This window comes from Diabrotica virgifera, chromosome 1, assembly GCF_917563875.1.
Source record: "Diabrotica virgifera virgifera chromosome 1, PGI_DIABVI_V3a".
NCBI classification, from domain to species: Eukaryota; Metazoa; Arthropoda; class Insecta; order Coleoptera; family Chrysomelidae; genus Diabrotica; species Diabrotica virgifera.
Window position 1 is genome coordinate 232,751,529 of NC_065443.1, and position 26,382 is coordinate 232,777,910.

A 26,382-nucleotide genomic window follows, 5' to 3' on the forward strand; every position below is an offset into this window, starting at 1 on the left:
ACAATGGGTGTACCTAAACACTTGACTCACCTTATTAGCAAACTGTACCAAGATAACCTGGCATATATTCGAATGGACGGATACCTGTCTGACAAATGCACTTTGGAGAAGGGAGTACGCCAAGGATGCGTTTTATCTCCCTTATTATTTAACATCTATTCGGAGTTCATAATGCGCAGAGTCTTGGATGGTTGGGAGGGAGGAGTAAACCTAGGTGGTGTTAAGATATCTAACTTGCGTTTCGCAGACGACACTACACTTCTAGCCTCTACTCCAGAAGAAATTACTGAATTATTAGAAAAACTCGAGGTAGAAAGTGCTAAATTTGGACTCATGGTTAACTAAAACAAAACCAAAATCATGGTTATTGATCGCCAACAACAGTTTCCTGAAACCCAAACTATTGCGGGATGCGAGGTAGTCTCATCTATGATATATCTTGGAGCTCTAGTTAACAACACAGGCAGTTGTGAACCCGAAATTAGAAGACGCATTCAACTAGCAAGAGCAGCAATGAGTGAACTAAACGGGGTCTGGCGTGATCGTCACATTACTACGACAAACAAAAAGAGACTCGTTTCAACTCTGGTCTTTTCCATATTTTACTATGCATGCGAGACATGGACAGTCAAAGAATCAGATAGACGACGTATAGACGCCTTTGAAATGTGGACATGGAGACGCCTGCTTCGAATTCCATGGACGGCTCGCCGTACAAATATCTCGGCTCTGGATGAAATTAAACCGGATCAGCGTCTCTCCAGTACCGTTTACTCTAGAATTTTAAAGTTCTTTGGTCATATCCATCGAAGTGATCACAAAATGGAGCGGTTGGTGGTCCAAGGAAGGCCTCAGACTCAACGCCAACGCGGAAGATCTCCACAGCGATGGGCGGACATTACTAAAAAGCTTCTCAACAAACAGTATACTGAGGCAATACATGTAACTGATGACCGCGACCAGTGGAGAAATATTATCAATCAAACTGTCCGAGCTGCTGAAGCCCAATTATGACCCACAACACATCTACTAAGATGTTAATGACTATGATGATGATAATAACTGACGACGGGAAAATAGAGGCTTAAATAGCAAACAGAGAGAAAAAATCCTCACGAATATTTTATGCCTTAAATAAATCCATACTAGGACATAAATACATATAAATGGAAGTGAAAAGGAAGATTCATAATAAGTGAAAGGAAGAATGTCCAGGAAAATGCTGGAAATAAGAAACACGACAAAAAGGAGAAGAGGGCGTCCCCGAAAGAACTGGAGGGATCAAATAGAAGACATAGGAAATGCACGAGGGAAAACGAAAAAAGAAATGAAACGCCTAGTCAAAAACAGAAAAGCGTGGAAAAAATGGGTGAAAAAAACAACGGACCACAATGCGACGCCGTAATAGGCATAAGGAAAAAAGAGAAGAAGAAGAAGAGAAGAAGTTTCTGATTGCAGCTATTTTTAATCTATGCTACTTACTATGTGGATTTTCTGTTTTATATTAGATTTTATTTCCACTTTTGCGTTTTTTATGTTTTATTGTATAGACAAACTGCGATTTGTAATTATTCAATCAGCATTTCCTGTCCAATTAAATTTATTCAACAATTACTAATATTAGTGTTTTGATTGTACAAGTAGTTACAATTGTTCGCAAACATTGTCGTATCGAATGATTTGATTTATATAAAATAATGTAGAACAGTGTTTAATACACTTAGGGCCGGTTGTTCGAACGCTAATCAACAATGATCATTATCAAATATTTAATTACTGTCACCAAAACTGTCAATGTCAACTTTGTTTGGGTTGCTGAAACATAATTAATTACAATTATGAGATTTATTATTAATTATGTTAATAATTATTGTTATATTAATTGATTATAAACTCCACAGACTTTTTAACAACCCAAACAAAGTTGACATTGACAGTAATTAATTATTTGATAATGATCATTGTTGATTAGCGTTCGAACAATCGGCCCTAAAACTATCAAAATTTGTCTAACGTAAAAATACTTATTATTGATTGAAGAACTCTCTTACCTTAAGTTTGTGGATCTCCCTTTGCAGTTTCAGTACTTGAGACTCTTTACATCCTAGCAACTTTTTCACATCGAATAATTCGGACTGTACAGATTCATACTTTCCCTCGATCTCACACACTTCATACTTCAGCTTTGCCACCAACGATTTCAGGTAGTCATAGTCTTCCGTATCGATCAAACTCTTTCTCTTTAACTCTAAATTTTTGGAACTCCTTTTGATGGTCTGGATAACTTCTCCGTCTATCGAGCTCTTCCTTAAACTGGACGCTATCCCGTTACCCATGGGTGTGAGTATCCCGAAGCCTTGGAGGAACTTCTGGGCTTCGTCGTTGTTTTGAATCGATTGCCCTTCGTATGCTAGGGCAGTGTATTTGTGGTAGTCTAATTTGTTTTTGATTTCGGGATGAAGGTTAGGAGGAGGCGTGTTTTTTTGGTTCAGTCCGCATTTATCACAGTTTTCAGCTGGTATTTCCACTGGAATCGGGAAGTTGATTTCTGGGTGAGGTAGGTATACGTTGGCTTTCACAACATTGGTGCCTTTGGGTAACTTGGGGCAAAGGCACACTTCTGGACTTTTAGAAAACCTGAAATAAAAAATACTGATTTAGAAGATATAGTACAAAATGTGTGTGTCTAGAAAACTGGAAATTTGTAAGATGGTGTTCACTATATTATAACAGAAAATTCCTGTAATGTTTATCATGAGTAGTCAATCATGGAAGGTCAAATGCCATTCCGACAGGACTATGAAAGAAATACCTATTACATATATCATTAAAGTATAGCTAATGATTCCGATGCGAAAATTGAAAATTTATTGTGAAATGTGAATTTCCTGAATGTGAAAATATGTATAATCAGTCCCTTGTATCCATTAAAATGCACCCGTTATAACTGAGTCGTCATCTCCTTAACAATTATTCAAGAATATTGTAGCTGATTTTGATGTTTTTAGTTTACAGGGTGATTGATTAGTAGGGTAAAGCTCAATAGATTCGCTATAGTAATAGATACCAACAAAAGTTAATAACAAAAAGTTTAGCCAACTTTGAGCTTCACATTACAAAATTAGTTAGAATGTTACAGGGTCTTCGATAACACAGTGGCAGACCAAACTTATGTTTTTTTTAATGGAACACCCTATATTTTATTTTAAATTCGAAATCCCAACTTCTCCATCACAAAAATATGAAGGTTTCTTATGTTATACAGGGTATTTACAAAGTTATAACCAATTTTATATGAAAATCGTAACAAGTTCAATTCACTGTATAAATAAAAATAAGCAAAACAGCAATGGTTTATTAATGCCATGTTTTTTTATTTATTGTAAAAATTTTCAAGAATTATTCACATTGCTAATTTTGTATGAAAATCTTAACAAGTTCAACTCCCTGTATAAATAAAAATAAGCACAACAGCAATGGTTTATTAGTGCCATATATTTTTATTTATTGTCAAACATTTCAAGACATTGCCAACTTTCTTTATATAAAATACGGGGTGAGTCAAAACGCAAGTAAATTATTTTCTCAGTAATTTTAAATGGAACACCCTGTATTTTATATCACTATTGAGAAGTACCATTACCGATCTTTAATTTTAAGATAACATTCCCTATGTCTAAATTTATTAGTTTTCGAGATATTTTCATTTTTGAATGGACCAGTAGCGTGGCCACCCAAATCACCAGAACTTAATAAACTGGACTGAATTTTTTGGGGTTACATTAATAATGAAGTTTATAAAATACCTCCAACAACAAGGAATGAGATGAAAAATAGAATACAAAGTGTATTTCGATGTGTTAATTTACAAATGCTTCGTAGAGTAAGTAGCTCATTCAATGATCATTTTTAGGAGTGCATAAAAAATGTGTTAGGAGGTAATTTTGAACACCTTATGTAATTAATTACAAAAAATATTTTATTAAAAGTAGCTTCTAATATTTTCAAACGTTTTTTTTTGCAAAATGTATTACTGATAATTTATTTTTCGTTCTTTATTCGTTACATTTTTACATTTACATACAAAAGTAGTGTTGAATTGTCTTCACAAAATGTTGTATTTTGTATTTTGTGTGTTTTTTTGTAAAATTTATTACTAATTTTCTTTCTTTATTTGTTACATTTATATAAAAAAGTAGTTCTAATTTTTTCAAAAATGTTGCATGTTGTGGTTTTGTTTTTTTTTTTTTTGTAAAATGTATTACTAATAAATTATTTTTATTTCTTTATTTGCTACATTGTTACTCTGATTACCGGATTGATAATCAATAATCGTCAATTGTCAATTCAGTCATGGCTTACTTAAAACTTAGATAAATTTAGACACTTAAAATAATTTGCTATAAAAATGAAAATATCTCGAAAACTAATAAATTTGGACATAGGGAATGTTATATAAAAATTAAAGTACTGTAATGTTACTTTTCAATAATGATATAAAATACAGGGTGTTCCATTTAACATTACTGAGAAAATAATGTACTTGCATTTTGACTCACCCCGTATTTGATATAAAGAAAATTAGCAATGTCATGAAAATTTTGACAATAAACAAAATATAGTCTGTTCGCTAAACTCAGACGCAACTTTCTAGATATTTTAGTCGGTAATTTGACCAATTTTAGTAAAATTGGCAAAAAATAATTACTAAATATTTAATAATCACTTAGTAGTTAGCAATTTTGCCAATTTTTGCAAAATTGGCAAAAAACAAAAAAATTATCGACTAAAATATCTAGCCAGTTGCGTCTGAGTTTAGCGAACCGACATATGGCATTAATAAACCATTGCTGTTGTGCTTATTTTTATTTATACAGGGATTTGAACTTGTTACGATTTTCATACAAAATTGGTTATAACTTTGTAAATACCCTGTATAACATAACAAACCTTTATATTTTTGTGATGAAGAAGGTGACAGGATTTCGAATTTAAAATAAAATATGGGGTGTTCTATTTACAAAAACATTAGTTTGGTCTGCCACTGTGTTAACGAACAACCTGTAACATTCTAACTAATTTTGTAATGTGAAGCTCAAAGTTGGCTACAATTTTTGTTATTAACTTTTATTGCTATCTGTTACTACAGCGGATCTATTGAGCTTTACCCCTCTAATCAATCACCCTGTATATGTAGATATTATATTATTATTACTTCAGCTTTTAGTAAATGACCGTTTTGGAGTGTAATTCTCAGGGTCAATTCCAATTGCATGAAAATCTTGATTTAGGTTCTACTTAATCTCTACTTTAAAGTTAAAACTGTACCGTTCGCGTTGGTTGCTTTTATTTGGGGGGGTGAAAGTCACCCCTTCTGAGGGGTGGAAAAACAAACGTTTAAAGTAAGTCAGAAAAAGGATAAATTGACTAATTCTAATCAACTTTTGTTCTATAGAGTTTTTTTATTAAGTTAATTCTTTTCGAATTGTTTGCGAGTGAGAATGTTTATTATTCAATAAAAAACCCTTTGTCTGGTGGCTTTTTGCAAATAAATCAAAAAGTAATTATTTTATCGAAAAACGTATTCTTAGCAAGAATATAGCATAGATATAAAAAACAAAAAAACACTAGCAAAACCAAGCTAATGATCATCAGCAAGCAAAACATAACTGAAACAAATCTGTATGTGAACCAAATGAGAATTGAACGTGTAAGTATCACAATACAACTACTTGGGAACTATGATCAATGAGTGGTGGAACAATACTCAAGAGATTATATGTCGTATCGGAAAGGCAAAAAGTGCATTCTTTACTATGAGCTCTGTGTTCAAGAGCCATGACCTCACCCTAAAAAAATAAGGCTTCTTAAATGTTACGTGTATTAAAGTTTCGAGTAGAAAAGTGGATATTAAAGGCAGAAACTCTATCGAAATTTTAGACTTTTGAGCTATGGTTGTACACAAGGATCCTGAAGATACCATGTACTACAAGCTGAAGTACTTGCGATATATAATGAGTAATCAAGGCAGATATGAGCTAATCTAGTGCATTTTAAAAGGTAAAATTGAACGAAAAAGGGCTCCAGGACGAAAAACAATATCCTGGCTTGCTAACCTGAGAGCATGGTATAGAAATACCTCAACACAACTATTCCGTATAGCAACCAACAAAGTCATTATAGCCAGAATAATCGCCAACGTTCGGAAGGGACAGACACCCTAAGAAGAAGAAGGATAATATGCAGATTTGTCTGGCGCCTTTCCTAATTTTGTACCGCGAAGAGTACATGTTTTACCATCTCACGATTGCTTCATTGTTTTCATACAAACTTGTCGTTTAGGTGACTAGGTGAATCGGAATGTTTATATTAATATTATTGGCCATAGTAAATGCCACTGTACATTATCTAATGCTCTCTCGTAGTGTATGAAACAGAGATACAGGGGGACGTTGAGATTTTTTAATTAGTTGTAGAAAATTTGTTCTCGTGTTCCCCTTCCCCACTTGTACAGGAGCTATTTTACTGGCGGTAAATTGATCTACATAATCTATTGTGCACATTATCTGTAGAAGGATTTTACTTACATGTGTTATCAATAAGATCAATATGAATATATAAATAGAAATATGCGTGAACCCTAAATAAAACATCAACAGAAGTTAATGATCGATAACCCATACTATTGTAACGTTACAAACGTCACATTTTTGATATTTTATTTTTAAATAATTATTTTACTTTATTTTCTTTAATATTTCATTAGTAATAATTTTTTTTGTATTTGTTTGACCTGTTTTCTTCGTTAAAAACTCGTTGGTGCCCTCTTTTATTATCCTCTATTTCCTATCTCTATTTTCATCTAAAATCTAAATCATCATACGGAACGTAGTTCATATTATTCTTACTCTGTAGATATCTGTCTTTCAACACGGAACATGGTTGCCCATCTACTCATACTTTGCGCTGTTATGTCAATGAGAGTGACAATTAGTAATGAAGGGGCAAAATTAATCTATTTTAAGAGATGAGCCCATAAGGCCCCATCTATTTCATCCCACCATATTCTCTAGGGGTAAGAATACATATTATCATATTTTAACTACATTTCTACATCTAACAGCTTTTTATAATCATTTTTGCGTATCTAACCTAACCTCCAATGTCAAAGCATGTGTTCTGATATTTTAGTTTTAAATATAACTTTTTAATTTACATATATGCACGTTTAGTAATCAAATTTAAACTAGTAATATTCAGTCTTAATTCCATTTAATTTACCCCTTGCCATCTGCTACTTTTTGTATACTTTTTGGCAACGGTACCTTTTCTTCTTGATGTCAAACTTATACCCGATTTGTATTCTAAATTTTGGGAATAAAACCACTTTTCTCCCTCCGGGAGATGCGAGCATCCTCAAATCGCCGGTGATACAATAACGAGGAACATGTTATCCAGACTGCAACCACTTCATCTGGACTGCAACAACCAACACCTGTAGGCCCGGTGGCCCTGAACACCTACAATCCCAGAGCCCGTTGCAGAACCAACAGCAGTACCATTCGACATCAAGAAGTTACCATCGAACCAGATAACAAAAGCCATAAGTTTAATCCAGAATTGTTAGTTTTTGGCAAGAATTTGAATATATGTGTTAATGCATTTAATAAGTCACATTTTTATCATATCTTTATGAACAATAAACATGATTAGTTAAAAAAAAGAATGTGTGTATACTTCTATTATATGATTTCTTAAAAATAATAGTATATTAAATATGGAGAACGGTAAGGGTTTTATACCGATCGAAGAAAATTGTTTGGAGGGGGAGCGGAGCGACGACACCAATTATTGTCTGAGATCGGTTACCCTTAACGTTCGACATGCTTATAACGTTTTTTTCACGATTGATACCATTATAAATTATAAAATTAAACATTTTCGTCATATTGACTAGTTTCATTCATTTTATCAAGATAGATACTTTGGTTGTTAGGTAGTAACTAGGGTGCATAACAACAATGGAGAATTGAGTTTTTATTTAGTTGTCAATAATTTTAAGTACAATTTTGATTATTATAAATTAAAATATGAGCGAAAGTGAATTTGAAGAAATTTAACGGGCTTGGGAAGAAGGGTGTTCCGCAATTATTCCCGAAAAATCCAAAATCCGTTATCAAAATACCTACCAAAGTTTTAAAAAATGGTGCGAAGGCAAGAATTTAAGAATCGAAGAAAAGACTCTATTGGCATATTTCGTTCAAAGACATATGTAGTTGAAAGCTCCTGGAAGCCTCTGGGCAGAATATTCAATGATTAAATCCACCGTTTTTCTTTATGATGGCATTGATATTTCCAAGTTTTCAACTTTGATCGCGTATTTGAAGAGAAAAAATGTTGGCTATAGGCCTAAGAAGTTTCAATATTAATAAATAATTCGTTAGTTTTCTTTACTCTTTCAAAAAATAAATTAAAATTAAGAGATTTTTTAACTCGACGGTAAGTGAATTACTTACCGTCGAGTTGGAGTACTTACCGTCGAGTTGGATTACTTACCGTCGAGTTGCTAGTAAATGTCACCGACTGACGTAAAATCTGTCACGGTAAACAGTCAAAAATGATCAATCGTGCAAAAATATACTTTAAAGAGTTTGTTTTAATTTTTTTTAAACACCAAACCAATTTTGTGCTTACCGCTTTCAAAAAGATTTAAAAAAGTATAGGATTACACCGGATTCGAACTCAAGACCTCTCGATCTCTGGCCGAATGCTATACCAAATACGCTACGAGGACTGTGTCTGTATCGGTTTGGACGTACCTAATGACAATTCACGGTAACAAACAGAAAAGGTGTGAAGTCTAATAAATATAAAATAAAATGTTTTAATAATACTCATCTAACTCCTGAGGAAGGCTAATCCAAAGACACAAAAATTATAATAAATATATTTACTAAAAACACTAATATATTCTTTTCACACCTTTTCTTGCACTGATATATTTATACATAACTAGAAAGATTTAGCAACTAAACGCCATACTGTCTGTGTGCGCATGCGCGCAGTATTATGAAATTTTACTCTCAATCGCGCCTAAAAAAGCATAACTTCAAAAATACTGTTTTGTTTGCTTTCATTCTAAATTTTCAGAGTTCATATCTAAGATTTGGACAAGACGAACACACACACTGAGAGACTGAGCTAGGCTGGGGTGAACGCTAGCTATCTTAGTTGGTTAAAATATTATTTTCGAATGGTATTACAATTAGCTGGGATAGTCTTTCGCGCCTTTATTGTCGTTTTCGTTTCACTGGCGCCCAACGTGGGGCCCCTTAAACTCAAAGATATAGAGCCCTTAACTATTAGTACACCGTGGTCTTCGCCATTGTGGCTGATACCAAAGAAAGATGGTTCACATCGAGTTTGCTTTGATGGTAGGAAACTTAATTCAATTACAGGTCCTGATAGTTATCCTATGCCTTTAATTGACACAATTATTTCTAAAGTAAGAGATGCTAAGTTCATGTTTTCTATTGATCTTAAACTTGCTTTTTATAAACTTCCTTTAGATGAAGAATCCAAATTGAAAACTGCTTATTCTGTGCAAAATAGAGGATAATAAAAGAGGGCGCCAACGAGTTTTTAACGACGAAAAGGGTAAAACAAATACAAGAAAATTATTACTAATGAAATATTAAAGAAAATAAAGTAAAATAATTATTTAAATAAAATATCAAAGATGTTCCGTTTGTAACTACACACTCCTCTCACCCATCAGAAAATTTTTGAACACAAATGAGAAATTTTTCTCAAAGAAAACAGGAACGCTACACTATATATTATGAAAAAATATAAAATAAGTAAGTATGAATATGAATCAGTCACAACCGTTCTCAGATAAAGCAAAATTAAAAAAAGAAAAGGATAAAGATATGGAATGCGCAACCAAAATTAATCAGAAAACGAAACAACTGGAAAAAATCACATGTGTGAATATAATAAAAACTTAAAAAACTATATAAAAAAATTAGTGCCAAACTATTTGGAAACCTAAAAGCCGCAAAAATATGGCCGGGTAGTTACATTCATTTCACCGAACTACTTAAAAAAATGAAAGAATAAAACAAGACCTGGAGGAAGTTAACAAGAAACATAATTATAGTCCAGAAAGCCACTGCGCATCCGCTAGGAAAAATATTCTAATTCGGATTTTTTGCACAATATTACTCAAAAAGGACTCCTTTTAACAAATTTGCATGTTGCCAGGACCAAAAGGTGGTCAAAAATTTTTTAAACGTTTTTTTTTGTTTTTTTCCTAAAATTATTTTTTTTGCATGGAAAAAAGTTTTTTTAAGTTTTTTGGATCATTCCAAACAGAAAAGATCTTTAGTGACTTTTCTCTAAAAATGATAGTTTTTGACATATTATAAGCGATTAAATATTGAAACATTGCGAAATCGGCCATTTTTAACCCTCAAAAACTATGTGAAAAACTGAAAATTTGAATGTTACCAAGATAGGTAGATATTCTTTAAACATCGATTGATGAAATCCCGAAGAGTTTTTTACAATACAATATTCAAAACTCCTTTGTTTTTTAATTGCTAATCAAGCGTGCGCGACACTATTTTCCACCGACAGTATGGTGCCAATGAAAGGAATAAATTCGTTATTTCGTAAACCGGCGACTTTGGGGAAAAATCCCGAAACAGGTCGATTTTTATTTTTAAGTTATGATATTGTGCCATATATGGTATACTACTGACGTCATCCGTATGGGCGTGATGACGTAATCGATGATTTTTTTTAAATGAGAATAGGGGTCGTGTGGCAGCTCATTTGAAAGGTTCTTCAATTATCTATTCAGTAATGAAAACATTTATATAATTATTTATACCGGGTGTCCTTCTACTTCTTTTTTTGTCAAATAATTTAATTCAATAAATTTTTTTTGGACACTCTGTATAAATAATTATGTAAATATTTATATTACTGAATAGAGAATTGAAGAACCTTTCAAATGAACTAGCACATGACCACTATTCTCATTTAAAAAAATCATCGATTACGTTATCATGTCCAGATGGATGACGTCACTAGTATACCATATATGCCACAATATCATAACTTAAAAATAAAAATCGACCTGTTTCGGGATTTTTCCTTAAAGTCGCCGGTTTACGAAATAACGAATTTATTCGTTTCATTTGCACCATACTGTTAGTGGAAAATAGTGTCGCGCACGCTTGATTAGCAATTAAAAAACAAAGGAGTTTTGAATATTGTATTGCAAAAAACTCTTCGGAATTTCATCAATCGATGTTTAAAGAATATGTACCTATCTTGGCAACATTCAAATTTTCAGTTTTTCATATAGTTTTTGAGGGTTAAAAATGGCCGATTTCGCAATTTTTCAATTTTTAATCGCTTAAATGTCAAAAACTATTATTTTTAGAGAAAAGTCACCAAAGACCTTTTCTGTTGGGAATGATCCAAAAAACCTAAAAAAACTTTTTTCCATGCAAAAAAAATTATTTTACGAAAAAAACAAAAAAAAAAACGTTTAAAAAATTTTTGACCACCTTTTGGTCCTGGCAACATGCACATTTGTTAAAAGGAGTCCTTTTTGAATAAGATTGTGCAAAAAATCCGAATTAGAATATTTTTCCTAGCGGATGCGCAGTGGCTTTCTGGACTATTAGATAAAATTTATAAAAAGAGCAGCACAAAAAAGTAGAGCAGAGTCTGGTTCAGGTAAAATTTTTAAAGAATTGAGTTTTTTTTATTTCAATTAACGTGTCTCGGTCTCGGCTGCTGCGGCCATTGACAGAAGAAACTTTATTACAATAACAATAAATAATTTACAGTGTAAATTAAATTTACAGTAGATGGTATACTTTACAATGTTTGAGGAACTCTATCACATTACACATTTTATGGTCCACATTGATACCATATTTGGTCCGTTCTGCTGCGTAGTGGTTGCATTTCACAAGTAAGTGGCGTACACTAAGTCGAGTATTGCAGTGTTGGCAGTTTGGAAAAGAATTGATTAAAACGAAGATTTATCTTAATTTACGATGGATTTATCATTACTAACGACCCTTAACGTATTGATTTCGTCAGCTTAAGGGAAACAGGAGAAATATGACTAAAAGGAGACCTGGATAATGCCAAGATGTCTTGCGTCCTAATCCATATCCACATCCTTTTTTAAACGCTTTTATTGCTTTCTTGGTCTTCCAATAGGTCTCTTCCTCTGTGGTTAATAATTAATATTGCCTTTTAGAAGCCGGTTTTCTTTCATCCTAAATACATGTCCTATTTATTAAAAACGCTATTTAGACAAATTTCAAAATTGAAATCTGGAGTTCGGCAGGGGTGTATAATATCCCCTATTATAGTGAACATATTACGACTCAAGTTTTTGAGGAATGGTAAGGTGGGGAAGCTATTATAGGAGGAAGAAGAATCAAAAACATACGTAATGCTGATGATACTGTTATATTGGCGCCTTCACTACAAGAACTCGAACAAACTATGATTAGGCTGGGCACGGTGAGTAGGTACGGAATAATGTATTGAAAATAGATATACAGAAAACCAAAGTAATGATCATCGATATAATCAGAAACAACCAAATATAGATAAGAACCATGGCTGGGCAGACAATTTAATTACTTATGCTCCGTCGTCACCAACAGTGGAGGATGCGAAGACGAGATCCGTCGACGCATTACAATGGCCACTGTGGCCAGATCGGCAATAGTCAAACTCACAAAAATATGAAAGAATACCGAAATTACACAAAACACAAAATTACTTGTTCGAGCATTAATATTTCCTATCGCCACCTACGCTTCAAAAACATCAAAAAAGCCGATTCAAACGTATAATCCTCCTCCTCCTCAGTCGTTTCCTCATTGCTGAGTGTCGTGATTCCCTATAATACGAGCAACTATCTCTTTCCATCGGCTTCTGTCCTGAGCTTCCCTCATGGATTCAGATAATGTTTTTCCACTGGCTTTCTGTACTTGATCCGTCCATCGAGTAGGTGAGCGACCTCTACTTCTGCTCCCTTCAACGTTTCCCGAAATTATAAGTCTCTCAAGATTATCATCATTTCTTCTTGCAACGTATAATGGTCGGTGGCATTTGAAATATAGATCTACTGTAGAATATTGTGCATGCCATGGACCGCACATCGCACAAATAATTCAATAATATAACAACTTAACATAAAAACTAGATTCACTACAACTATCAACCAAAATATTCTGAGATATTTCGGACATATAACAAGAGGATTAGAAGGCATGGGACGAATGAGAGTTGAAGGAAATGTGGTGGGTAAAAGCTCCAGAGGAAGATCTCCAGCACGATGGTCGGACCAAATAAAGAAGGGTTAGTCATGCTCCAAAGTAAGACAACAAGCAGAGATAATTTGAAAGAAATAGTCACACAAATTGGGGTAGCGGGTAGGCACTCTTTACGATCCCGGTAAAGACAGATCTGCTTCAGGGATGCGCCCCTGCCCTGCGTACGCGAGCTCGGCTTTTTCTCCCAATCCTCTTCCGGGAGAGAAGCGGATCCTAAGTCCTAAATCCTACCTACCAACCCAAACCTACCCAAACCTACCCAAATCCTTCCCTCCTCAACCCGCACTGGACCAGCGTGAGGAGATAACGGTCCTAACTTCAAGTCAATAGATAGCACAAAAAAAGAAAAGGCCCCAGTCCCCAGCACTTCCCAAAGTCTTGATCACGGCAGCGATCAAACAACTGACGGAAGAGGGGGTGCCAAGAATCCCTGGGCAGGACCAGGCTGCCACAAGATGACAATTTGGCTATGCTCTTAGAAATAGAAAATGAACTAAAGGATATAAAATGGGATATTCTGGGTATATGCGAAACCAGAAGGAGAAGTGATGAGCATATAATACTAAAACATGGCACACACTTTATGCATAACGGTGGAGAAAACACTGGGGTGGGATTCTTAGTAAAACAAAGCCTCACACAGTGTATCGAAGAATTGAAGCCCATATCAGACAGAGTAGCATATATTAGCATTCGAATTAATAAAAGAACCACTCCGAAATTGATCCAAGTATACGCTCCAACCAAAAGCCACGATGAAGAAGAAGTAGAGATATTTTATGATGAAATAAGAACAGCTATAGAAACAAATAAAGCAAATTACGAAATACTACTTTAAAATGTATAATATACGTCTGCATTGCCAATATAAGTGAGTCAGATTAAATAAATTATTCAGACATAGACATATCAGACAGAGTAGCATATATTAGCATTCGAATTAATAAAAGAACCACTCCGAAATTGATCCAAGTATACGCTCCAACCAAAAGCCACGATGAAGAAGAAGTAGAGATATTTTATGATGAAATAAGAACAGCTACAGAAACAAATAAAGCAAATTACGAAATCTATTTTAAAATGTATAATATACGTCTGAATTGCCAATATAAGTGAGTCAGATTAAATAAATTATTAGAACATTTTTTTTACTTAGCAACAACATTTTTGTTTAATTTAGGTAGTAGTATTTTGTATTTTGACAACGAAACCAGATTTGGGCTTCGAAACGTTAATAAAATTATTTTTTCAATTTAATTGTGGCTTATTTCCCATCCAAATAGTTAATCATATAAATGCCACAAGGAAATATCTTCAGAACAACACTATTAGGAGATTTTAATGCTAAATTGGGCAAAAAAAGAAGAAGATAATGAACATTTAATTGACAATTATGGCTATGAGAAAAGAAACAATAGAGGAGAGATGCTTCTCAATTTAATGAATGAACATAACATGTACTAAATGAACGCCTTTTTCAATAAAAAAAAACAAGCGAAAATGGACATGGATGAGCCCCGATAAAAAGACAAAGGATGAAATAGATTATATTTTAACGAAAAATAGAAACCTAGTAAAAGACGTATTGGTATTAAATCAGTTTGACCTAGGAAGCGACCATAGAGTAATAAAAACAAAACTAGTAATAAACAAAAAAATAGAAAGAAAAAGAATACATGAAAACAGATACAAATGGACATCTGAAGAAATAAAAAATAGTGAATGTAATAAAAAGATAATGCATGCATTAAATCAAGTTAACATGCAGCAGATGAACTCCAATGATATTGATGATTTGAATAATCTTATAACCGAAACAGTGAACAAAAGCATTCTGCAACTGAAAAAACCAAAAACAACACACAATGAATTAGACAAAGGAATATTACAACAAATAGAAAAAAGGAAGATCTTAAATCTAACAAAATCTAACAAAAAGGGAACCGAAGGATATAGAGAACTTAATAGGCAGATTAGAAAAGGAATCAGAAAACAAAAAAGAAAAGAAGAAGAAAAATTAATAACAACAACTATTGAAAAAAATAAAAGTATGAGATGCCTCAGACCGACGCTAGGACGACGTCATAATATCATTAATGGGAAAAGACGAAAATGAAATCACAACTAGAGAAAACATACTGAAACAAATAGAAGAATTTTACACGGAACTCTACAGACAGAACACATCAACAATACGATGAAATGAGACCAGCATGGAAATTAATAAAAAATGTTGGATCGGAAATAATGCCAAAGTAACAATTTCAGAGGTAACTACAGCATTGGAAAACATGAAGAGAAATAAAGCTTCATCATCATCATCACGTAGCGCTACAACCCTGGGTGGGTCCTGGCTGACTGTACAACTTTCTTCCAATTTCTTCGGTCTTCCATCAACCTAGGGTCAAATGGAATAAAGCAAAAAAGCTGCAGGAGAAGATATGATTACCACAGATATGATATTAGAAGGAGGTAAGGAACTCATTGCAATTGTAACTAAGCTTATATACCGTTGTTTACACCAGGGAAAGTCCCTAAGAGCTGGAACAACTCTAAAGTAATCTTATTACACAAGAAAGGTGATAATCGAAAGTTGGAAAACTACAGGCCCATCAATCTACTGTCACACCTGTTTAAAACACTCACCAAAGTCATAACTACCCGACTAAAAAGGAAATTAGATGAATACCAACCATATGAACAGGCAGGTTTTAGAAAAGGCTATTCAACTTCCGATCACCTGTTAACCACAAAAATATTAATAGAAAAATGTAACGAATACAAGTTTCCAGTTTTTATAGATAGATATATAGATAGATGAATAGATAGATAAATTTATTGATCTTTTTGTATCATTTACATGACATAAGACAAGTGACAAACATGGTATACTTATAGTACAATAAGTAGGTTATTAAAAAATACTACACTAAAGTAAACTAAAGTTATCTTATTAAAAACATAAATGGTAACACACATTTAGTAGAGAACAAGATTACGAAAATTTCCATTCAACTGATCTGAAAAGTTTCCCCTTGGTTGAGGTTGAGGATGTTCCAGGAACCGTTGACTTTGCCTGAAGTTGAATCGACTACAATATACGTTATTCGTCCAGAAATTTTTTTCGTAAACTTTTTCTTGTAGAGAGGGATCGACTCCTATCATGAAGGCTTGGTTATTGGATCGGACAAAGTATGTTGGAAGTTTCTTTACATAAGTATTTTGTTCGCCTGATTGTTTCGTAATATAGGCCTTTATATTGTCTTCTGTTACAGTATCAGGGACTCGGGACAAGAAAAGCATGATTTCCTTCTCAGTTTTATCTATACCCTGGAAATTTTCATCCCCATCTCCACTGCCTATATTATGGTTACGGGTTTTCCTAGTTTTCCAGACGATTAGCTTCATTTATTTTTGATGTTGAAGGTTTCATTCCTGCCAGATTGTCATTGGTTAAGTTGATTACTTCATTTAATTTTTGTTCACTTTGTACTCTCATGATTTCAGCTGCTACCTGGTTAACCTTTATTATTGGATCACCCTGTAAATTAGGAGTTCCCATATGTGTTGGTGATGGCAAATTGCCTTGATGTTTATTTTTGTTGATTTGGTTTTTTGTTACAGATAAGGTTTTTGTATCACTTACCTTATCTATTGGAAGCAAGTTTTTTGGTTGGTTGCTATCTTGATATGGTCTTGGTAGATTTTTATTAAATGATGTAATTTTATTTTCTAATGACGTTATTTTTGACGTAGGAGTCTTCATTTATGTCAATCTCAGCAACTTGTTGAGATGGTTCATGTTTACAGTCTGTTTTTTTTTAGTTCACTAGCTTGTTTTAAACATGCTGGGTGGAATATTTCACTGCACTTTATGCACGTCACTTTACTTTTAACTTTTTTGGAGCAATGTTTACATGTATAATTTACATTTTCATTGGGAGCAGGTGAAGTGTCAACTGCTTCACCCGCCATCTTTTTTGGCCTCTTTTTTAGCCATTTGTAGACTACGAAAAAGCTTTCGACACTAACGTAATAAACGCAATGCAAAATTGTAGAATAGACAGCAGATATATTAACTTAATAAAAGAAACTATGAACCAAGCTACAGCTACATACTACCTAAATGAAAATGAATACACGAACCCTGTCCTGTACCATTAAACAGGGGAGTCAAACAGGGAGACACTCTATCACCCAACACCTTAGTTTTGGAGGACGTGTTTAAAAATCTAAATTGAAAATATAAGGGAATAAACATCAATGGCCGCTACCTCAGTAATCTACGATTTGCGGATGATATAATCCTGACAGCTACTGACCTACAAGAACTGCAAACCATGCTTTCAGAACTACACACAGAATCTTCTAAAATAGGACTGAAAATGAATTTAAACAAAACAAAAGTCATGCACTCCGAAGAAACCGTGACAATAATAAACGACAAAGTTATAGAAAAACTTGAAGAATATTATATAGGTACATAGGACAAAAGAAGAAGAAATAAAAAGAAGTAGAAAGTTAGCATGGGCCGCATTCGGCAAACTGAACTATATATTCAGAAATCAGCAAATTCAACTACATCTTAGATATAAAGTTTTTGATGAATGCATTATTCCGATATTAACATATGGGGCACAAACATGGCCAATTACAAAAAAGAATATGAACATACTCAGAGTCACTCAACACGCGATGGAAAGAGCATTGGTAATATCACTTAGGACAGGAAAACAAACACATGGAGAAGACAGAAAACCAAAGTCACCGATGTGGTACAAAAATCATTAAACTTGAAATGGGAATACGCTGGACATGTAGCTAGGAGCTATCTAAACAAATGGCACAGAACAATTCTAACCTGGAGACCATACCAACACAAAATACCCAGATGCAGTCCTCCTATGAGATGGACAGATGATCTGAAACGAACTGCCGAGAAAAATTTTGTAGCCAATTAGCGTATAACAAAAAACAGTAGCGTATAACAAAAAACAATGGAAATGAAGACTTGAAGAGGCTTATGTTCAGATGTGCACGTGAATGGCTAGACGAAGAAGAAGAAGAAGTCACACAAATAACATGACGTCACTACGAAGGAGAAAAGAGAGAGGAGTAGAGTAAATTTATTTATTATAATTAGAAATCGTTTTAACCAAACTTAAATTACTTATGTATTAGATACTATACGAAATAAACGTATTTATTTGCGAACCATGAATAACAGAAAACTACACTTGAATGAAACCTTTATCGATCTAATTTTTTTATATTTTAAAAACATTGACATTTTTTTCGCTGTCAATTTTAAATATCAAGAAAAAATCCAAAAGCTAAATGAGATGATATGATTTTTAAATATACTCACATTTTTACTCACATATAATTTTCTAACCTCACTACGATGTTGTTTGTGCAAAACTGTACATTCAATGATAATTAATTATATAAAAACAAAAATGTAATATTGTTTTTCACAGACGACTTAAAAATAATTAAAGTAATATGTGTTAACAAAGGAAATATATATTTTTAACTGAATGTGTGTACATATACAGATAAGCGATTTTTTAACTGCTTACCAGAATAAACAACTTTACCTGAAATACGTAACAAATTTATGACTGTATTGTTTCTCTTAAAAAAAATGTGGTATTATCAGGAACGTGGTAATGTCTGTTTATAAAACGAAATGTGATCCTGATAGCTAACCTCAAAGAATAATTTTATATCGTTTTAAAAAAAAACTTAGTAATGAACAGAGTAAGGCACGACCAACTCATAGACGAAGCAACGAAGCACTAAAAAGCTAAAAAACCTAGGAATTTTGTGAAGTAAGATGAATCGTCATGCCACTTTTTGCATTCAATTCGAGAGAGTGTCAGGCAATTTTGTGAACTAAATTGATCTCCGGCAAAAAATGTTGTGCATGAGAAAATGCATTTTCAAAGTGCATCTCGAAGAGATGGAAAATGAAATATTTAGAACTCAGAAAATTTTGACGGAAATGAGTTCAATTTTTATATTTAGGGGTTTTGGAGGCCAGTGAACACAAATTCCATGACGGCGATGGTCTCCGAGGTGCCTGGTGCCCAGGGTGGATCTCGTCGCCTGGGACGATCGAACGAATAATTCGCGAAATGAAGATTTGATCGAAAAAGTAAAAAATACGCGTTTAATAGTTTTCAAAAATCTATCGAATTACAGTAAAGACGACCCCCCACTCCATCCCCTGGAGTTGGGGTAGGGGTAACTTTAAAATCTTAAACGGAAACGCCCATTTGTTATTACAGATTTGGATTGCTTACGTAAAAATAAGCAAGTTTTATTGGAGAAATTTTTTCGAATTGTGGGTAGATGGCAGTATAATCGAAAAAAACGATTTATCGTGATACCATAGGTAAATTGTAGAAACGGTCTAATATCTCGAGAAATACACTTCCAAATAAAAGACCAAAAAATGCATATTTAATATATTTCAAGAACCTACCGAATAATATCAAATATGACTCTCCACTCCACCCCCTGGAGGTGGGGTGGGGGTTAGCTTTAAAATCTGAATTGGGAAACCCCATGTTTTATTGCAGATTTGGATTCCTCATGAAAAAATAAGTAATATTTATTCGAAACCTTTTTAGAATTTTTAATAGATGGCGCTAATAAATAGTGTTTTTCCGATTATAGCCCCATCTATCCATAATTCGAAAAATTGTCTTGAATAAAAGTTACTTATTTTTACGTAAGGAATCCAAACCTGCAATAAAAAAATGTGGGCTCCTATTTAAGATTTTAAAGTTACACCCCACCCCACCTCCAAGGGGTGGAGTGGAGTGTCGTGTTTTATGTTATTCGATAGGTTCTTAAAAAATATAAAAGACGTATTTTTTGGTTTTTTATTTGGAAGTGTATTTCTCGAGATATTAGACCGTTTCTATAATATCTATGGTATCACGAAAAATAAATAATGTTATTCCGATTATAGCGCCATCTATCCACAATTCTAAAAAATGTCTCGAATAAGAGTTGCTACTTTTACTTAAGCAATCCAAATCTGCAATAACAAATGGGGTTTCTATTTAAGATTTTAAAGTTACCCCTACCCCACCTCCTGGAGATGGAGTGAGGGGTCGTCTTTAGTGTCATTCGATAGATTTTTGAAAACTATTGAACGCGTATTTTTCAATTTTTCGATCCAATCTTTATTTCGCGAATTATTCGATCGTCCCGCGAATTATTCGGTCGTCCCAGGCGACGAGTTCCACCCTGGGCACCAGGTACCAGGCACCGGAGACCATCGCCGTCATGAAATTCGTATTAAGTGACGTCCAAAACCCCCAAGTGTAAAAATTGAACTCATTTCCGTCAATATTTCCTGAGTCCTAAATTTTTTATTTTCCATCTCTTCGAGATACACTTTAAAGATGCTTTTTCTCATTCACAAAAAATTTTGCCGGAGATCAATTTAGTTCACAAAATTGCTTGACACTCGCATGAATCGAATGCAAAAAGTTGCATGACAATTCATCTTACTGCACAAAATTCCTAGGTTTAATGCTTCGTTGCCTCGTCTATCATGGCAGATTTGAAACAAAAGCAAATAGACAAGCGAGAGAATAGAAAACTTGTATTATAGCCAGACAACACACATAAAAATGGATAACACAATCAGAGAACATCAAAATTGAAAGAGAGGTACGGCAAAGTTGCATCCTCTCTTCACTGTTATTTATCTCCTACTCAGAAGTTCATTCGACTTCGAGCGCCCGGAGAGTGAGGTCGATGCTCGTTCAATAAATAAAAGTATAACAAAAACATAAGTAATTATCCTATAGTATCGCTGTTAATTACCGGGCAATTAAGCAGTGTTAAAAAGTGTGCAAATGAATACCAGTTCTTCAATCGATTTACTTGCTACAAATATGTGACAAATGAGTAACGATCATCGAATTTATGGAAACAGTGGCGTCCCGTCAGCAAATGGTACAAATATGCAGGTGAGTAATATGCTTAATTACTCACAGCCTACAGCAGCTTATACACCACAACCTCAATGGTATATACCAACACAACATATGCAAATGCAACCGCAGATGCAATATATGCAGCCACGGCAAGCACACACAAGCCATATGCAACCTCAGCAAACAATACGGCCAATTATATATTCAACACCTGCGGAACCAACTACTAGTGCAAGTTATTATTACCAACAACCACAATGCTCTATGGCTACAAATTATCAAAATATTCAAACAAGTAGCTACTCGTCCGAGATCAGCGAGTCTGAAAAAAATCACTTAGGAATAAATACCAAAAGGACCATAAAAACTATTCTGAAGCTTCAAAGCAATCTGACATCCAGCAAGAAGTGATTCTAGCGGAAAACGAGTTCCAAGAAGTTAAATCTAGAAAAAAAAAAAAAAGAAAAATGACAAGCCCACAAAAACAAAAACCAGATACGATAAGACAAAAAACAGGAGACAATAGTTATGCTTCTAAAAACCAATACGAAGTATTAGCCAACATTCCCGAGGAACCTACTGCTACAAATAAAGCAAATAAAGATAATGCGAAAATTCCACCATTTATCCTTTATGGCGTTACAAAAAAAGTGCAAGAACTTATTACACTTATCAAAAAACACGCTCCAAAATTTACCTACCCAATTCTGCAAGATGACAAAATGAGGGTGCAACTAACAACCGTCGAGGATTACAGAAACTTAAAAAAAGTTTTCGAAACAAATAAAATTGTCTACCATACATTTGTTCTTTCAGAAGAAAAACACTTCAGAGTTGTACTAAGAAACATACACCACTCTACCCCAATCTCAGAAATAACCAATGCACTTAAGGGTCAGGGTCATCAAGTTATTAAAATTATAAATATCTACAACAGGGAAAACAAACAACCTAAAAATTTGTTTTTCGTTGACCTACAAAGACAAGAGAACAATAAGGAGATCTATAACATAACAAGACTACTAAATGCGATTGTTCGTTTTGAAACACCCAACAAGAAAACAACCATAGTTCAGTGCAAGAGATGCCAAAATTATGGGCATACCAGGAACCAATGTACGTTACCTTATCGATGCGTTAAGTGTGCGGGTAATCATGATTATCGTACATGCACAAAGAAAAAAGAAGACGGAAAACCAGCTACGTGCAATTTATGTGGTGGTGAGCACCCGGCTAATTATAAAAAATGTCAGGTTTACATAGAAATACTAAACAAGAGATATCCTCAGAAAAATGGAATTGCTTACCAACAAAGCAATAATCTATTAACAGGGATAACAGCACAAGCTCCTACCCAACAAGCATTTCAATTAAGTAACGATGAGGTAACAAGGGGAAGACCTATCTACGCCCAAATCACCGGAAATCAACAAAATGTACAAAATCTGTCAAACAATAACAACGAGTCCAACAACAGCTATCTTCTCAACATAATCTCCAATCTGCAAAAAACTATAGAAGAACAACAAAAAACAATATCACTGTTAACTCAAGAAATCCGACAAATTAGAGAAGAACTTATTTCTAGAAAATGTTGACACAACTTTTAAGAATAGCACAATGGAACGCAAATGGAATAATCAAACATAAATATGAGATTGAATACTTCATAAACATGAACAATATCGATATTTTGTTGATTTCAGAATCACACTTATTTAACAGTGCTCAGTTGAAAATAACAAACTTTAACATATATAATGCAGGACATCCAGATGCTGAGAGAAATCCAAGAGGTGGAGCAACAGTAATAATCAGGCAGAACCTGAAACATTATGAATTGCCCAAATTTGAACAAGATTTTATGCAAGCAGCAAGTATCGTAATAGAAGATTGGGTAGGGCCACTTGCGATATCGGCCGTTTATTGTCCTCCGAGATACAGGCCAAATAAAGAAGGTTTTGTAAATCTGTTCAAAACACTGGGAAACCGTTTCTTGGCTGGAGGTGATTATAACGCAAAACATACTAGTTGGGGTTCCAGACTGTCACCTCCAGGAAGGGGAAGAGTTTTATATTCAGTTGTACAAGAAATGAATTTAAGCCACCTCTCTACATATCAACCCACATACTGGCCCAGTGATCCAAATAGAGTACCAGATCTACTCGACTTTTTCATTGTAAAAGGTATCTCAGACGAGCACTTAAATATAGTATCCAGCGATGATTTAAATTCTGACCACACTCCAATTATTGCATCCATATCAACCATACCTCAAGAAAAGGAGGCGACACCGCATCTGATCTCCAAAAAAACTGACTGGGAATATTTTAAATCAATACTAGATCAAAATATAAATCTACAAATACCACTGAAAACACCAAATGATATTGAATTAGCAGTTGAATATTTTACTAAGTTGATACAACAAGCAGCATGGGAAGCTACGCCCCATGAGACTAAAAACAAAAGGCACCGAAGACAATGCCCACAAATCATTAGAACTGAAATACTAGAAAAGCGGAGGCTTAGAAAAAGGTGGCAAATAACGAGACACCCAGATGACAAAACCAACTACAATCGAAAATGTCGACAAATAAAAGAATTAATACAAAATCTTAAAAATGAATATTTTCAAAGTTATATGCAGAATTTAACACCAACTGCGGATTCCGACTATTCTTTATGGAAGGCCACAAAAAATTTGAAAAATTCAAAACAACAAATCCCGCCTGTCAGGCATGATAACAAATGGTTACGAACAAACCAGGAAAAGGCAAAAGCATTTGCAAACTATTTCGAAGAAGTACTTCAGCCTTTACCTGCAGATGAGAATAATATCGATGAAAGAATACATGAATTTTTAGGTAGTATATATCAAATGTCTCCACCTCCCAAACTAACAACACCCAAAGAAGTAGCACAAATTATTAAATACGAAATTCGTACCAAAAAAGCACCTGGACACGATCTCCTTACTGGCGAGATTATCAAACAACTACCAAAAAAAAGGGATTACAATGATAACACAACTAATAAATGCGACTATAAGGCTAGGATATTTTCCAGCACAATGGAAGTTAGCAGACATTATACTAATACAAAAACCAGGAAAACCTGCTAAAGAGATAAAATCATACAGACCAATAAGCTTATTACCTGTTATGTCTAAAATTGCAGAGAAAATTATAAAAGAACGATTATTAATAGAAATAGATGAACACAAACTAGTCTCATCACATCAATTTGGATTTCGCCTTAAACACTCGACCATTGAACAAGTGCACAGAGTCGTTGATATGATACAAACTACATTTCAGGAAAAGAGCTACTGCAATGCTGTATTCCTGGATATAAGTCAAGCTTTCGGCAAGGTTTGGCACCCCGGATTGCTTTATAAACTAAAAAAAAACCTATCTCATCCACTTTACATCTTGCTCAAATCTTATCTTGAAGAAAGGCACTTCCAAATAAGATATGATGACTTTATAACAGACATTCATCCTATAAAAGCTGGTGTGCCCCAAGGATGTGGTCCTTTATAACTTGGTCCCATACTTTACACTTTGTTTACAGCTGACTTTCCAACCGATGACCATCACCTAACAGCTACATTTGCAGATGACACTGCAATTATGGTGAAAGACAAAAATCCCGAAATTGCGACTCGCACATTACAAGCAAGATTACACAAAACACATAAGTGGGCTTGTAGATGGAGAATAAAAATTAACGACGAAAAATCAGCCAATGTAACTTTTACAAAATGCCACGGTGACACACCATCAGTATATTACAACAACCACCTAATACCAAAAAAAGATAGTGCCAAGTACTTAGGATTACATCTAGACACAAGGCTAACTTGGAAAACACATATCTGGAATAAACGTAAACAACTAGGAATTGTACTTAAAAAACACTACTGGCTACTTGGAAGTAACTCACCTCTATCATTAAAAAATAAACTCCTAATCTACAGTTCCATCATAAAGCCTATTTGGACATACGGCGTACAACTCTGGGGTACATCATCTGACAGCAACATTGCGATCCTAGAACGATTCCAGTCAAAGACATTAAGAACTATAGCGACTGCCCCTTGGTTTATCTCAAACCAGGTCATCTCCAGTGATCTAAAAATTCCTACAGTGAAACAAGTAATCGCGCAGTGTAGTGATAAATATCTAAAGCGTCTTGAAGTGCACTCCACCAATCTTGTAATCGGTCTTCTTGACAACAGTGTACAAAACAACAGACTAAATATTCGTAGTCCACTGGATTTATTTACCCTTTAGACAATAGACAACAAGTAAAAGTTTAGAATAAGTTTAGATTAAGTAGTGAAGTAAGTAGATATAAGTCATACCAATGTATATCCAGAAACATTCAACCAATAGAGTTATAGCCACTGGGCGATCACTCTTAATGTTTCAAATTCTGTTCAACAAAAATGCTTAGTGTTTATAGTTTGAAATAAACAGATGGCGTTTGTAACAATAAAAAAAAAAAAAAAAAACTCGGAAGTTATTATGCAAGTGGTATTGGATAACGAAATGGCTGACGTTGTAGTAAACGGAATCCCTATCAATAACTTGAGGTATGCGGGTGACACCGTGTTAATGGCAGGGAATATTGAACATTTGTAGAGAATAGATAAAAAAATTTATAGTGAATTAAGATTACATTATGGTTTAAATATGGCCTTGAATAAAACCAAGTTTCTAATCTTTCCCAAAAAACCAAATAATAATGCCCTCGGCAATTATTATATTCTGTAGATCTACTAGGATACAACTGGAAACAGGTGGCGCAAAATAGACAACACTAGATTGAATTGGGGCTTATGTCCAAAGTTGGATTACTGAAGGCTGAAGAAGAAGAAGAAGAAGAAGAAGAAGAAGAAGATCTGCTATACTAAGTAAACAACTGTAGCTGGAAACTATACTAAATTAATAAGAACATCTATTTTACAAATAGACCAAGATCTGGAGCCGAAAAATCATCGTCATAAGTAATATGGAGTTTTTCCTGTGACATGC

General features: G+C 34.1%; 1 protein-coding gene across 6 annotated transcripts in view; it reads right to left on the bottom strand.

Moving 5' to 3' along the window:
- The window catches only part of LOC114333043 (cGMP-dependent protein kinase, isozyme 1), a 286,543-nt gene that overhangs the window by 101,994 nt on the left and 158,167 nt on the right, over window positions 1–26,382 (bottom strand). For 4 of the 6 annotated variants that reach the window (XM_028282878.2, XM_028282884.2, XM_050641966.1 and 1 more), the window contains exon 3: window positions 2,052–2,637. In XM_028282878.2, coding sequence (XP_028138679.2) covers window positions 2,052–2,637 — 586 coding nt within the window. Of the gene's footprint in view, window positions 1–2,051; window positions 2,638–18,747; window positions 18,987–26,382 lie in introns of those variants that run through there. The other 2 variants (XM_028282889.2, XM_028282896.2) reach the window with 2 other exon arrangements.